This window comes from Sarcophilus harrisii, chromosome 1, assembly GCF_902635505.1.
Source record: "Sarcophilus harrisii chromosome 1, mSarHar1.11, whole genome shotgun sequence".
Lineage (NCBI taxonomy): Eukaryota > Metazoa > Chordata > Mammalia > Dasyuromorphia > Dasyuridae > Sarcophilus > Sarcophilus harrisii.
Genome location: NC_045426.1, coordinates 63,022,400 through 63,038,632, shown reverse-complemented (window position 1 = coordinate 63,038,632; position 16,233 = coordinate 63,022,400). Strand labels below are relative to the sequence as shown.

At 33.1% G+C, this 16,233-nt stretch overlaps 1 protein-coding gene across 8 annotated transcripts in view; it reads left to right on the top strand.

Moving 5' to 3' along the window:
- FAM120A (family with sequence similarity 120A) overlaps positions 1-16,233 on the top strand; it is a 151,709-nt gene that overhangs the window by 15,882 nt on the left and 119,594 nt on the right. For all 8 annotated transcript variants that reach the window (XM_031956856.1, XM_031956883.1, XM_031956829.1 and 5 more), the window contains exon 2: positions 12,621-12,867. In XM_031956856.1, coding sequence (XP_031812716.1) covers positions 12,621-12,867 — 247 coding nt within the window. The remainder of the gene's footprint in view (positions 1-12,620; positions 12,868-16,233) is intronic.

Below are 16,233 nucleotides of genomic sequence, written 5' to 3'. Positions count from 1 at the left end.
AGAGATGACTTACCCAATACATTCAGATTCAGAATCAGTTTGTGGATGGTCAGACCCTTCTTGGTTCAGTATCAGTTTGTCAGGAGTAACCCAGGATTGTATGCTTGGCCCTTGGATAAAGACATTCATGGAATGCTAATCAGTTTTGCATATAACATCAGACTGGGGGAGGGGAGTAACTGTGAAGGGTCATGGAGGTATTCAAAAGGTTCTTTAAAGAATAGAGGAGCTTGATCATCTAATATGGTGAAATGCAATAGAGATTAAGTCTTAACTTGAGTTGGAAAAAAAATCAGCTTAAGCGTGGGTAGAGAGCTGTTTTGGAAAAGATAGAGGCATTCATGAACAATAAGCATAATAGGAGTCTGCAGTATAATATGGTGTTAAACAGGCTTAATGTAATTTTCCATTGCTTTCAGGAATTTATGTATATAGCTTATGGGACTAGGAAGATGATAATGCTATTGCCATACTTCCTCTGAACTATAATTTTCGGTTCTGGGCATCCTTGCTTAAGGAGATCTTCAATGTGGGAGTGTATTGGACATTAGCAGCTGGGAGCTTGAGGGGTCTTGAGTCTACAACATATGAGGGTGATTTGAAAGAGTTATACATGTTTAACTTGAAGGGGGAAAAAAAAAAGATTGGAGGGACAAGATAGTTGTGCTCAGTATTTGAAGAGTTGTCATGTTTTCTTTGACCATAGAGGGCAGAACCCAGGTACAATGTGTACTTGTTTCAAAGAGTTAAAAAACTTAGATTAGATGTATTAGAGCTGTCCAAAAGCTAATTGGTCTCGAGGTAGAGGATTTCCCCTTTCTTTGGAGGTCTTAAAGCAGAAAAAAAACCACTTGTTTTCTTACCTTAATTACATTGTATTCAGTTTTTGGTTCTTTCTACTTCAGTTGTAATAATTAGTCATGGTAACTTTGTTTTCTTGGTTCTGCTTACTTTACCCTGGCTCTGTTCGTGTAAGTCTACCTATAGTTCTTTGTATTCATTGTTTCTTACTGCACTGTAATATTCTATTACATTTGTATAAGCTAATTTGTTTGGCCATCTCCCAGTTTGGGGATATCTGTTTTTTTTTTTCTCCCATACTTTCTTATTGTCATAACAAATGTTACTGTGATTATTTTGATATATATATGGAACCTTCAGTAATATCTATTGAGCTCTTTGTGGTCTTGTTTCTTCCAGTGGATTCTCTGTCACTTTTGGTCACTTTATAGTTCTAAGTTGCTTTTCAGAAAACAGTGGTTGAACCAATTAACACACTTTCATAAAAAATATGTTAATTTTCACATCGTTCCAAAATCCCCTCTCAAAATACTATCTTTGCCAATGTTTTATGGGTAAAAGTGACATGTCAAAATTGTTTTGATATGTATTTCTTAATGATTTGGATAATTCTTTCTAAAGCAAGGATTCTTACCTTTTTTTTTTTTTTTTAATCAGTAGATCTTTCTCAGTCTGCTAAAACCTATGGCTTCCTCAAAATAATTTTCTGTTACCTTCGTTCATAATTGAATGAGGGCTAAATTTGAGAATTTTATATTCATATTCTTTGAACACTTAATGGAGAATGACTCTTACTCTATCTCTTCTGTATGTTAAACCCCTTTCAGATATTTGATGCAAAGATTTTTCTCCTTAATAATAGCTTCCCTTATCCTAATTGCATTGAATTAATTTTGTTAAGGCCAAAGTTTTTCAATTTCATGTAATCAAAATTATGTTTTGTGATCTTTCTCTTCTGTTTGGTTACGAACTTGGCCCTTAGCCATAATTATGAATTGGATCTCTTCTGATTTCTTAGTATTGTTTTTTGCATTCCATTTGCTTATTATTTTGAGCTCATTGTGATATTTTAAGTTGTTGACCTAACTATTGCTACACTGGTTTCTGATCCCACTCGTTTTTTTCTCTCATATCTTAATCTCTATTCTTATCCTTTTTGACCAAATTGACCACCTCTCAAATTACTCATTCCCTGGCTTGTCTGATATTCTTCTTCTCAGTATCCTTTGCTGGACTGTCATCAAATTCTTGCTTAAGTACCTCTCATGGCTCAATCCAGATTTTGTCTTTGTTTATATCTTTTGGTGATCCCATTGACTCCCATGGGTGCTGATTTCTCTCTATTGTCTCCTTATTTATTCCTTGATCTGACATTATAAAGACCACTACAGTATTGCTTTAGCTCCTAGCTTTATTTCATTTTACTCTCTTTTATGTAATTTGTTCCAGTCAAATTTCAAATTTGGCTTATTATTTTACCTTGATCAACATAACTTTTTTTTTTCCTCCAAGCTGCCTTCCATGTTTGAAATACACTCCTTCAGAGCCCATAGTTCTGAAAACCTACTCACATCGGGACTGGGCTCAATAAGCAAAAGTACGCATATACCACGAAGAATATAGCACCTTCCAAAATCCATAAAGAAATAAGAGGGGAGAGAAAGGTGGATGGGGACAGCAAAGGGTGAGGGAAGAAGACAAGGGAGGGGATTCTATAAGCCAAATTATGGAGCAGAATTTAATGAAAGAGTCAGCAGGAATAGAAAAGGGTTGTATGTGTATGTGTGTCTGTGTGTGTATCTACATATCTATTCATAAATATCTTTTCTTAATTGTAGCTTGCTTAGGAGTACTAGGGGGATGAAAGAGAGATATATGTATATATGTATGTATATGTGTATTATTTATTTTTTTTGCTGAGGCAATTGGGGTTAAGCGACTTGCCCAGGATCACAGTCAGAAAGTGTTAAGTGTCTGAGGTCAGATTTGAACTCGGGTCTTCCTGACTTATGGACTGGTGCTCTATCCATTGTGTCATCTAGCTGCCCCCTACATATGTATTTATAAATACATTTATAAATGTATCCTTTTTAAACCATAGCCTGCTTGGGGGTGGGGAGTGGGGAATGAAGGCAGGGAAGAATAAATTTTAAAAGGTGCGCAGCAGAGAACAAAAAACATTTTACAAGGAAGAAAAGATGGACACTAATGAATATAATTTCTTCTAATATATTCTTTCTTAAATAGGTATTTGTTATATATTTTGCTGGGCATATGATAATGTTCTCTTTTGTTTTGTATTGCTTTTTTGTTTTTTTTTTTTTCTTTTTCTTTAAATAAAATAAATTTTTTTTGGGGAAAAAAAAGAAATATACTCCTTCTTTGCTGTGTGTAGAATCCTTAAAGATAGTGAAGTATAAGCAGCATGTAGGACTTACATTATAGGATAGAATTCTACTCAGGGTAAGGATAGGTTCTGACTGGTGTTTTGTTTTTTTTTTGTTTTTTTTTTTTAGCTATATGAACATAGACAACACTTCACAGGATTGTTAGGATCAAATGATGTAGATAAAGGTATATAGAACTGTATGTAGCAGTTTTATACTATATAAATGTCATCTAATATATGTCATCTTTCTGTTAAAGCTTAGCTTTTCTTCATTCCCCAGTTCTTTCAAATTATCTTTAGTCTACATGTATTATAATCATCTCTGAATTCTTTGAGGACAGTGACTTTTTTGGTTTGTATCTGTTTTAATATTTTATAAATATTAGATACTTTAGGTTGACTAGAAATTGACACATACAAAGGTTATAATTAGCTCCCTAGTTTATGGAAATAACTTTACTTGGGACCAGCTACTAGAAAAAAGTTTTAGACAATATTAGTAGGAATACTTGAAACATATCGGCTACCTCACCTATTTTGGTAGGAAAAGGAAAGGTACATAAAAATGTTTTTTCTGCTTTCTTCCATGATGATTCCTGTATCAATCTGATTTATTTTTTTTAATAAAAGAAGTTACCTGTATTGTATAATAACTGAGAACTAAAGCATGTTGGACATTTAATTTCATTTATAAAGTAGAATACAAGCCTTGTGAAGTTACTGGTAGTATAGTTAAACTCAAGAATAACCAGAGTCTAGTTCACATATCACTATTTTAGAACTACTTAAATTAATATTACTCAGTCACTTATTTTAGAGATAAGGAAACTAAGGTTCAGTGAGGTTGAGTGACTTAAATTGATAATGAACAGCAGAATCAAGCTTTGGACTTCAAATCAATTGTTCTATTATATTGTTCCATCATATTGTCTCCCATTAAAAATACAAATAATTTCATTTCTATAATATTTGGAAGGATCAAAGGTAGAAAGGATTGTTCTTTATTGCCTCTCTTTAAAATTGAGAATAATATATAGTAGATTACTTCAAAAAAATTAAGTTTTTCATTTCTCTGGGAATGACTTAAAAATGAACTTCTAAAACCACTACATCTGGTGCATTAAAAAGCTGTATAAATTGGTTAACTGGAATCTGAAACTCTAGTTTTTATCTTTACAACTACATTTTGTGCCAGATGTAATATACATCTGTAATTCCTGCTTCCTAGGACAGTGACATGAATGGTTCACTTGAACCTGGGAATTCTTGGCTGTAGTAGATCTGAAAGTGATAAGGTTTCTATTCTGTACTAACTCTAACATCAATATGATGAGCCCTCTGGAGCAGGTAATAGGTTCCTCAGTGAGGGGCAAAGTGGCCCAGGTTAGAAATGGAACAGATCAAAGCTTCTGTATTTATTAATGTGATCATTCCTGTAATTAATCATTGGTTTTCCAGCTTGAGTGATGTAGGGATATGTAGTCTGAACCTTCAACCCCATCCCCATCCCCTAAAAGACTTCGAAAAAACAGACCCAGAGTTAAATGTTACTATAAGCCAAGAGTAGGGAACTTTTTCTCTAATAAGTATTGCGTGCAGGTAAAAAAGCAATTTAAATCTTTGGGATGAATTGAATTGCACATCATTTTGATCTTTAAAACACTCCTTTGCCTGAAAGAAAAGGTACAATTCACTTTTTTAGTTTTGAAAGGGCTAGAGAAATGAAAAAGAAGCATTCAGGAAATAAGAGCAGGAGAGACCAAAAGGAGAAATCTATAGCAAAAAGGGGAAAGAAAAATTAAATTTAGGACAGAGAAGCATAGAGAGGAGCAAGTGGGAAAGTATAAGAAAGAGGAAAAAAAGACCAGTAGAGCAACTTGACATTTATCCCCAAATTAAACCTTTTAGAGAATCAGATTTGAGAATAGTACTACTTGTAGCATACTCTCTTTTTTTCATAACTGAACAAACCTTAGTAGATTTTCTGGCTGGTTACTAGAAAGGATCTATTGAGGAAGAGCAATTTTTCTTTTTTTTTTTTTTATTTTATTTTATTTTATTTAATAGCCTTTTATTTACAGGATATACACATGAGTAACTTTACAGCATTAACAATTACCAAACCTCTTGTTCCAATTTTTCACCTCTTACCCCCCCCCCACCCCCTCCCCTAGATGGCAGGATGACCAGTAGATGTTAAATATATTAAAATATAAATTAGATACACAATAAGTATACATGACCAAAACGTTATTTTGCTGTACAAAAAGAATCAGACTCTGAAATATTGTACAATTAGCTTGTGAAGGAAATCAAAAATGCAGGTGTGCATAAATATAGGGATTGGGAATTCAATGTAATGGTTTTTAGTCATCTCCCAGAGTTCTTTTTCTGGGCATAGCTAGTTCAGTTCATTACTGCTCCATTAGAAATGATTTGGTTGATCTCGTTGCTGAGGATGGCCTGGTCCATCAGAACTGGTCATCATATAGTATTGTTGTTGAAGTATATAATGATCTCCTGGTCCTGCTCATTTCACTCAGCATCAGTTCGTGTAAGTCTCTCCAGGCCTTTCTGAAATCATCCTGTTGGTCATTTCTTACAGAACAGTAATATTCCATAATTTTCATATACCACAATTTATTCAGCCATTCTCCAACTGATGGACATCCATTCAGTTTCCAGTTTCTAGCCACTACAAAAAGGGCTGCCACAAACATTCGTGCACATACAGGTCCCTTTCCCTTCTTTATAATCTCTTTGGGATATAATCCCAGTAGTAACACTGCTGGATCAAAGGGTATGCACAGTTTGATAACTTTTTGAGCATAGTTCCAAACTACTCTCCAAAATGGTTGGATTCGTTCACAACTCCACCAACAATGCATCAATGTCCCAGTTTTCCCACATCCCCTCCAACAATCATCATTATTTTTTCCTGTCATCTTAGCCAATCTGACAGGTGTGTAGTGGTATCTTAGAGTTGTCTTAATTTGCATTTCTCTGATTAATAATGACTTGGAGCATCTTTTCATATGACTAGAAATAGTTTCAATTTCTTCATCTGAGAATTGTCTGTTCATATCCTTTGACCATTTTTCAATTGGAGAATGGCTTGATTTTTTATAAATTAGAGTTAATTCTCTATATATTTTGGAAATGAGGCCTTTATCAGAACCTTTGACTGTAAAAATATTTTCCCAGTTTATTGCTTCCCTTCTAATCTTGTCTGCATTAGTTTTGTTTGTACAAAAACTTTTCAGTTTGGTATAATCGAAATTTTCTATTTTGTGATCAGTAATGATCTCTAGTTCTGCTTTGGTCATAAAGACCTTCCCCTGAGGAAGAGCAATTTTTAAAGGAATTGTTTTACCCAAGGGTTTTATGTATCTTATCTGTCATTTTTTTCTCATGTGATTTTTTAAAAAGAGATGTTTCTGTGGTAGCCTTTTTGAGATTTCAGAGTTACATTATTTTGTTTTATTTTATTTTTAGGGTCTGGTGTGTGTGTGTGTGTGTGTGTGTGTCTTAAATAATTTAAATCTTATTGAATAAAGTATTCTTAATGTAAGGTTTCATCCTGAAGTAGGTTTTTTTTTTTTTAATCTACTGACTTCTTTTTTTTGTTGTTGTTGTTGTCCTTTTCTAAGATTGAATAAATATAAGGTGTTACTTGTGATGATTGGAACAAAGAAAAGAATCCTCTTATGAGTACAATATTCTTCTCTGTGAATTTTTAAAACAAGTTTGTATAGTTTTGAAGTTATTGGCATAATGAGTTTCTTAATTTAAATTGGGCCAAGGACTAGAGGTTCCCTACTTTTGTTTTAAGCAAACTTGAATGTGAAAGTTTGTGTTAACAAAACTAAATTAGAAGATGATTCAGCTTTTTAGAAAAGAAATTTTTGCAAATTGACTACTGTGTATCAGGCACTCTGCTTAAGCATTTTTGTTATGGATAGGAAGAATTTTATTGCTTTGAGAACCTTCAAGGAGCTTAGTTGGAAATAATTCACAATGATATGGAAAGTTTAATGATACAATAGATGTCACGAGAGAAGGTGATTAATTGGCATGTGTGTGTTCTACATGTTATGTTTTAGGAACTCAAAGTAGGGAGAAAATTACTATTGATTTTGTGTATTGGAGTGGCCTAGGAAGGTTTTATGGAGAGAGAAGAGCTGTGAATTGGGTCTTTAAAATGAGTGAAATATAAATGAAAGAAAAGAAATGGTGGCATTTTCAATAAATGAGGAAAAATGGTAAGGCAGAAAATTGTAAAGGATGATCAAATGATAGAGGACCGGATAGAAAATCTGAAAAGTTAAGTGGAGAAAAATCTAAAAATGTTTAAGTATTACTTTCCCTGATACTTGATTATCCACATTTTGAAATCTGCATCTGTGTATCTATATTTTACATTTCCCTTCAAATAAATTTATTCTCTATTATATCATAGTTCTTTAAGATATCTTAAGGGTTTTCATTGTGCATTTGCCTCTTTGTGTAGTGGAAGGAACACTGGATCCAAATTAAGACAGCTAAGCCCTAGTTTAGCTTTGTCACTTTTAGTCACAATTAGTTTGTGACTTTGGAAAGGGAACTAATTCTTTGGATAACATTTTCTTCCCTTAAGAAGCATTTTAGTCTACTTTGGGACTTCCCTAATTATTAGGGTATTAGTTATTCATATATAACAAATTCATTCATTTTGCTTAAGGAATGGAAGTTTAGGAAGAGTTTTTCAGAAACCATTAATCTTTGAATATCAAAAAGATACAAAATTTGCCACAGTTGGAACCAGTGCTTATTAAAGACTGGGAAATATTATGTCTGATTTGTTTTGTTACAGTTTTCATCCTATGCATCTATATCTCCATAGATACTGTACTCTCTATCAGCTGAAGAATAAGCTTTTTTATTTTATTTTTGAAAAGGAAAGATTTAAAAAACAAATAATATCTTATCATCATAAAGTCATTTGAACCTTGTAGATCTGAAAGGGAATTGGTTGGCCTCAAGAGGTCTGTGGATCATATCTTGAAAAACATTGTTCTTTTATGATAGTACTTAGAGTATAGTAATATCATCATTATCCTCACTGCCAGCATTTATCCATATAGTCCCCACTATGTGTCAGGCACAGCACTAAGCACTTTATAAATATTATATTTTTTGACCCTCAAAACAATTTTGGAAGGTCAGTGCTATTATTGTTTCAATTTTACAATTAAGGAAACGGAGGCAGACAGAAGTCCAGTGATTTGTCCAATGTCACCTAACTAGTAAGTGTAAGAAACACAATGAGAACAATTTTTCATTTCCATTAGAAACTTGTTTTTCCTTTAAATATGTTAAACATCTAGTAACGTCTTCCTGATACTTTATAGTCATGAATAGAGATGACTGTGCCATCAGAGCCTCTGTAGAGCCTACCAGATTAAGAAGGCAGTGGATAAGTAATTCTTACAAATCTATGACAAGCCAAGTGACCGTATGCCTATCTTCCTATTATCAGTAGGTCTAAACCCTAAAGCTCAACACCAAGGTTGGCAACACAGTGATAAATTTTTCAGCAACAACTATCAGGTACCATTTTTCCTCAGTGGAGGGAACTAGTGAAATTACAGATTTTTAAAGTATTTAGACATGTTATTGAAAAAGGATTACTGATTATCACAGTATGATAAAGAATTATAGTTCTTACAGGGCAAGAATTTTTTTAATTAAACATTTTATTTTTCCTAGTTATATGTAACACTATTGTTAAACATTTGTCTTTAAGACTTTTGAGTTCCAGATTCTTTCCCTTCCTCTCTCACTACCCTTTTCCCCATGTGAAATTATGCAAAGCATTTCCATAAAAGGCATATTGTGAAAGAAAACTGACTCCCACCCCTCAAGAAAAATAAAGTTTCATTCACTATTCAGATACATTCAGTTCTTTCTGTGGGTATGGATAGCATTTTTCATCATAAGTGTTTCAGAATTGTCTTGGATCATGTACCTCTGAGAATAGCCAAGTCTATTCATAAATGATCATCTTACAATGCTGTTACTTTGTACACAGAATATTTCACTTTGCATGAGCTCATGGAAGTATTTACTGAGTTTTTCTGAGAGCATCCTGCTTATCATTTCTTATATAGTACAAGAGTATTCCATCATAATCACATACCACAATTTATTCAGTCATTTCCCAATTGATGGGCATTCCCTCCGCTTCCAATTATTTGCCCTAAGACCAGAGCTGCTATAAACATTTTTGCACAAATAGATCCTTGAGCTTCTATTCATTATTTATTAATCTATCTATCTATTTAGTTAGTTAACTCCCTATCTATTTATTCATTTGTTTATATATATATATATATATATATATATCTTTTGGAATACATACCTAGTAATAGTATTGTTAGGTTAAAGGATATGCATGGTTTTATAGTCCTTGGGGCATAGTTCCAAATTGATCTACAGAATGGTTGAGTCAGTTCACAATTCCACCAATAGTGGATTAATGTCCATTTGTCCCATATACCCTACAACATTTGTTGTTTTCCTTTTTTGACCAATCTAATAAGTGTAAGGAAGTACTTCAGAATTGATTTAATTTGTACTTCTCCCATCAGTAGTGAATTACAATATTTTTTTCATATGGCTTGGTTACTTCTTCTGAAAACTATATTTTTTGATTATTTATCAATTGGGGAATGGTTTTTTTCTTTTTTAATAAATTTGTTTCAGTTTCCTATACAGTTGAGAAATGAGGCCTTTATCAGAGAAACTTGCTTCAAAATTCTATTGTTAACTGTATTCATTATTCTTTCTCTCCTTTCTTTCACCTTCTCCCTTCTGAAAAGTGTTATGTTTCTGACTATCTCCTGCACCAATATTCCCTCCCTTCTATCATCCTTCTCCCCTTTTCAGATCCCCTACTCCTCCTACTTTCCTACAGGGTAAAATAGAATTCTATAGCCAGTTGAGTGTATATGTTATTCTCTTTTTGAGCCAGATCAGATGAGAATAAGATTCATTTCCCTTTCCCTTCCCTCATCTTCCCCTTCAATATAAATTTTTTTTCTTGCCTCTTTTGTGGCAGATAATTTATACCATTCCACTTTTTCCTTTCTCCCAGTATATTCCTTTCTTAACTCTTAATTTAATTTTTTTTTTGTTTTATCCCTTCGTTTTCAGCTCACACATGTGCCCTCTGTCAATATATACTACTCCTTTCTGCCCTAATAAAGAGAATGTTCTTAGGAGTTACAAATATGATTAGCCCCTTATGCTTTTCCTGGATCCTGCATTTGAATGTCAAATTTTCTATTCAGCTTGGGTATTTTCATCATGAGTGCTTGAAAGTCCCCCATTTCATTGGATGTCCATTTTTTCTCCTGAAGGATTATATTCAGTTTTACTGGATAGGTAATTCTTGATTGTAATCCTAGCTCCTTTGTGCTCCAAAGTATTATATTCCAAAGGGCAAAATATTTTCTAGTAAGATGAATAGGACATGAGATTCTCCAAGAGAAATATTTGCTTTATATATAAGTTTGCTTTATTGGTTGAGCAAGGTTTCATTTGTATTTATTAATCTTTAAGTCTACACCAAAAGTTCTTAACCTGGGGACCATGAACTGATATTTTTATATCTATTTATAGGTTTTACAATACTGCCAAAGAGAGTTAGGACACAATGAAGGCTAAGGCTAAGAACCCCTGGTCCATTCCTCTCCGTGGTCTTAACCCAAGTTTTTTTTTTTGTTTTTTTTTTTTTTTTACACATTCACCTGAATCTATTATAAAATTTGGATCCCTAGAGCAGCTAGGTAGTGCATTGGATAGAGTACCAGACCTGAAGTCAGGAGGACATGAATTCAAATTTGATATCAGACACTTAACACTTCCTAGCTGTGTTACTCTGAGCAAGTCACTTAACCCCAATTGCCTCAGCAAAACAAAAAACTTGAATCCCTTAAGAAATATACTTGTATCATCAAAGCTCTTGTTGGAATATTTAGTGAATAAAATTTCTGAAAATCATCCCTTCTTCTCATACTTGTGGTTTGATACTTCCTTGGATCTGTAATGTTATTGATCTAAGTCTCTTCATCTCATAGTTCAGATCAACTCTTGTTTATCCCCTTTCATAAATCCTTTATTAAGTATCTCTACAACATTCAGGGAGTCTTCTTAGCAGCACACATGTGGTCTCAACTCATAGCCTGTATCTCTAGGAAAGGAGACCTCTTAATCTTCTAGGTAGAATAAATTCTTAAAAGGTGCCATGAATGATTTAGGTGAATTTTCTTAGGGATTGTTTCTCTCTTGTGTTTTTTCCTTGTCACAGAAATTTCTTTTTTTTTTTTCCTTTTTCTTTTGATAGGCTAATTAATACAACATTAAAAAGCTGATTTTTTTATTATATATTTATAGTACATTATTTAATTTTTGAAGTAGTTTTGATTTATAAATTATGGCACATATCAAGCATGTAACAAATAATAGTTGGCAGCATACTGTTATTCAGTAAGTATGTTTAGACGATGAGACTTTATGATTCTATACCATAAGTGAAGATAGTCAAAACTGGGTGGAGAAATAGAAAAAAAAAGCCCTATTTTCAGTCCTCATGTATTATGTCATACACTATAACTATAGAATTTTTTTTGCAAATATCTCTGGTAGCTTAGGCTGCATATTATATGCTTTAGAGAGCTTCACAGACATAAAATAGATGACCTGAGAGTATTCAAGCAGGTGCCTCTCCATTTCCCAACATTAGTCATTTTCCCTCTTTTTCCTTTTTCTCTTTCTTCCTTTCAAGAAACTTAAGTGAACTTTGAGATTAGATGGTAGTTTGTTTTCAAGGATCACCTATTTGATACTTTATAACAGAACTTGTTAAGTCACATTGTAATATGGTGTAGTATCATTAAGTTGCTGACCAGAAGATTTAAATCAGTTTCTTATAACAGGGTGTTTGGTAAAAAATTAAGAAGCTGGCTTTTCCATATATCTTTATGTTAAAGTATTTCATTTCTTTGAAGTGGTTCTTAGCCATGGCAGAGATTATTAACTTTTTCTTCTATGTTAGGAGCCCTTGGGCATTCTGAAACTAGTTGTAATGTTTAGAGATGCATAAAGCAAAAACACCCAGTATTTCAGAAGAAACCAAGTATAATCCAGTTTTTAACATATTTTAAAAACAAAATTCATGGATACTAGGAAAGAACTGCTGCCTTAGGGACTTAGCAATTGATGGCCTGATTACTGTGATCCTTTTGACAATTTGAGATACTTGAATATACTAATGACCTTAAGAATGCTCAGATTCTTTAAAAACAGTTATATCACTGATTCTTGTTTTGTAAGAGATCATTGTTTCTATTTAACATTACATTTGATGCTTTTTTCCCCATTTACATAGGTTGCACAGAGCATTGAGGATCATCATCAAGAAGTAATTGCTTTCTGCAGAGAAAATGGTTTCCATGGCTTGGTGGCATATGACTCTGATTATGCGTTGTGCAACATCCCCTACTATTTCAGTGCCCATGCCCTAAAACTGAGCCGTAATGGGAAAAGTCTCACAACAAGCCAATATCTGATGCATGAAGTTGCCAAGCAACTGGACCTGAATCCAAATCGTTTTCCTATTTTTGCTGCTCTATTAGGTAGGTGGAGTAGTGACAAAAGTTTATGTATATTATGTAGGAGTTAAGTTTGCCAACATCAAGAGTAGCAATTTTACTTATGTTAATACGAGAATTGTGAAATTATTTAAGTTGTTTAAAGACCCTTATCTAGGTGCTGCCTGACTTTTTAGCATTGTTGTAATATGTAAGTAGCTGCCATAGATATGTAGAAGATAGCTTTATCTTGTGTGCTTATCTAATCTTTCCTTTAGACTGAAAGAAAAGTTCATTTTCCAAGTAGAATTTAAATTTTGGCTCTTTGTGTACCTGTGTAGATAAAAAGATCATGATCTTACTTTTGATGATGAGAATTTTAAATCAAATACTCTGCCACTTTGCCTTCCTAGGCTGTGTTTATCAGTTGATATTAACCAGAAATGACAAAAGTGAATATTTCTATTGTATGAATCTTACCCAGTGAAGTGTTAAAACATGTTTTATTTTAAACAAGTTGCCCAATAAAATATTTATTGAATTGAATTGGACCACTTCAGTGGAAAATGAAATGTTTTATGTATATTTGTGCTAAACATAAATTTTGTAAATGTTTACTCTAAAGCAGGGAAATATTGAACAAAAGTTAGCTTTTTCTTAATGGCTTAGAGTCATCATTATGAATATTAATTGACTATCCTGTAGTAACAGTGATGCACTTCAGGGATTCTGAGGTATGTAGAACTATAGCTTCTACACTAAATGACTCTTTATTTCTATTGTGTTTGATTTCTTATATCTACTTTTTTATACATACACATTTTTTCTTTTTCTTTTTCTTTTTCTTTTTTTTTTTTTTTTTGGCTGTCAGTTGTCACTTTTTAATGCAATTAATGTGGCTTCCTTTAGCAGCATTCCTAATTTGATTTCTAATTTGTTGTGGTCCAGAAAGTTATGTTTAAGGTAAAAGTAAATAGAATTTGAGTGAGTACCTGAACCATAGTCTTTACTCATAATTTTGTTGTATATTTTTTATATTTTTTTGGAACTTTGTCAAAAATCATGAAACACAGTGGCTGGATAAAGCTGATGTTAAGTTTTTAAGTTATACTTTTATTATTGTTTAAGATCAGTAGCTAATAAACAAGCTACTCAGAGTTTATTGGTATTTTATTATGAATTCTTTTACTTCTTGTCCATAGACAGGTTAGGAACTTGGGGGTTGAGATGGGGGTACTGAATTTGCCAGAGAGCACTATGACGTTAGTATTTTTAAGAGGGGAAATTATTGTTGTCTAGTTAACATTTTATGGAATACTTAAGATATTTTATTGCTTTGCAATCAACTAAATGCATAAAATTCTTCTCTCATAAATCACCTTTGTTGGCCTTATTCCACTTAATCTTTTATTAGCCAGCGATTTACAGCTATAGCATTTTGATATACTTTTCATGAATTTTCAAAGATGAATGCTTCTTGTTAGACATTGTTTATCTTTTAGGGCATATTGAATTGAAAATTTTAGTTTCCATTAGTTGTTTGGTCATAAATGCTATGTGTTCTAATACAGTCAAAAATTGAATTTATTTTTTGCAAAAGCCGACAGAACACTACCTTTTTAAAAAGTTTAAACTTTAATCCAAACAAATTACAAGTTTTGGCTGGGTTGTATGGTAGGAAGATAGGTTTCTTAACTTTTATTTAAATCAGCCATATTTATAAAGTGCTTACTTTGTGCCAGTTCTATGCTGGGCACTACAAATACAATTATAAAGATGGAAGTACCTTCACTCATAGTGAGCTTACATTCTAATGGGGAAAATAGTGCATATAAAAATATAGCATAAATATAATGATAATAATACATATATTTATAAAATAGTTGAAAACAAGGTAGTTTGTGGGAAGGAGGGTCCTAACAATTGAAAGGGTTAAGAAATGTTTCATGCAAAAGATTCTGCTTGAGCTGAATCTTAGAAAAAGAAAGGAAATCTGTGAGGTAAATAAATAGTGAGGGATGGGAAGCAGGGAGAATGACTTAGTACAAAAGAATGAAGATAGGACATGGATTGTCCCAAGGGAGGAACAGAGAAAAAGGCTCTTCAACTTGATCACAGTGAGAGAGAGGGATTAATATCTAATAAGGCTGCAGAAGTAGGTTATGACCAGGTTATATCTAGCTTTAAAGGCTTGACACAAGTTTGTAGTTTTTTTCCTAGGGACAATAGAAATCTCTGGAATGAATTGATAATGGGAATCACATGGTCAGATCTGTACTTAAGGATAATTACTTTGCCAACAGTGTGTAGAATAAACTAGAGTGGGGAAAAGCTTGAGAGACAGGGATACCAATTAGAAATTTATTATAATAATCTAATCCAGAGGTGATAAAGGCCTGAGCTAAATTGGTGGTTGTATCATTGGAGAAAAGGATGTAAATGAAACAGTTGTGAAGGTTAAAATGGCATTATCAGATGAGATAATAATTGTGATATGCTCTGTACCATGCTTGGCATATAGTAACATATAAATGTTTGCTTTCATTATTATTAGGCAATTGTTATTAGCCAGGGTTAGCAGAGTGAGATAGTACATGTCATTGAGATTATGAACTTGAGAGGCAGCTAGATGGTTCAGTAGATAGAGCACCTTCCCTGGAGTCAGGAGGACCTGAATTCAAATTTGGTCTCAGGCAATTAACATGAGTAAGCTGTGTGACCTTGGATGAGTTACTTAACCCCAAAGAGAGATTATGAACTTGAAACATCCTGAAGGTGTGCCTTTGACAGAAATAAAGTAAAAGAGAGAGCTTAGAGGCAAAAAAAAAAAAAAAAGTTCAGTTTTAGACATTTGAAGTTTAAGATATCTCTAGGACATCTAGGTAGAAATGTCCATTAAGGCATTTGGTGATATGGGACTAAAGTTCAGGGTAGAGTTAGGGATTGAATATGAAGATCTAGATTTTGGAGTCATTTGTATCAATATGTTAGTTGAACCCCAGGGCAATTTAGATTAGAATAGGAAGATTGTAAGGGGCCCAGATTTGAGGAACATTCATGGTCAGGGGTATGTCTGGATGATGACCTCACCAGAACCCACAATGTAGAGAATATCCAGCAGCAGAAGGAAATAGGAGTTTAAGGGAGCAAAGCATGGATAATTATTCTCTTTTTCAATTTGACAAGTGTCAGTTTTTTTTTTTTTTTTTTAATGGCTGGTTAGCCCATATCATTGCTATTATTTTGTATATAGTACATTTCACTTTGCTTGAATTCATGGGGAAGTATCCAGGTTTGTTTGTTTTTTCTGACGGCATCCTGCTCATCATTTCCCATAGATCAGTAATAATAAATCCATAAACACATATCACAATTTATTTAGCCATTCCCCAATTGAGGAACATCTCCTCA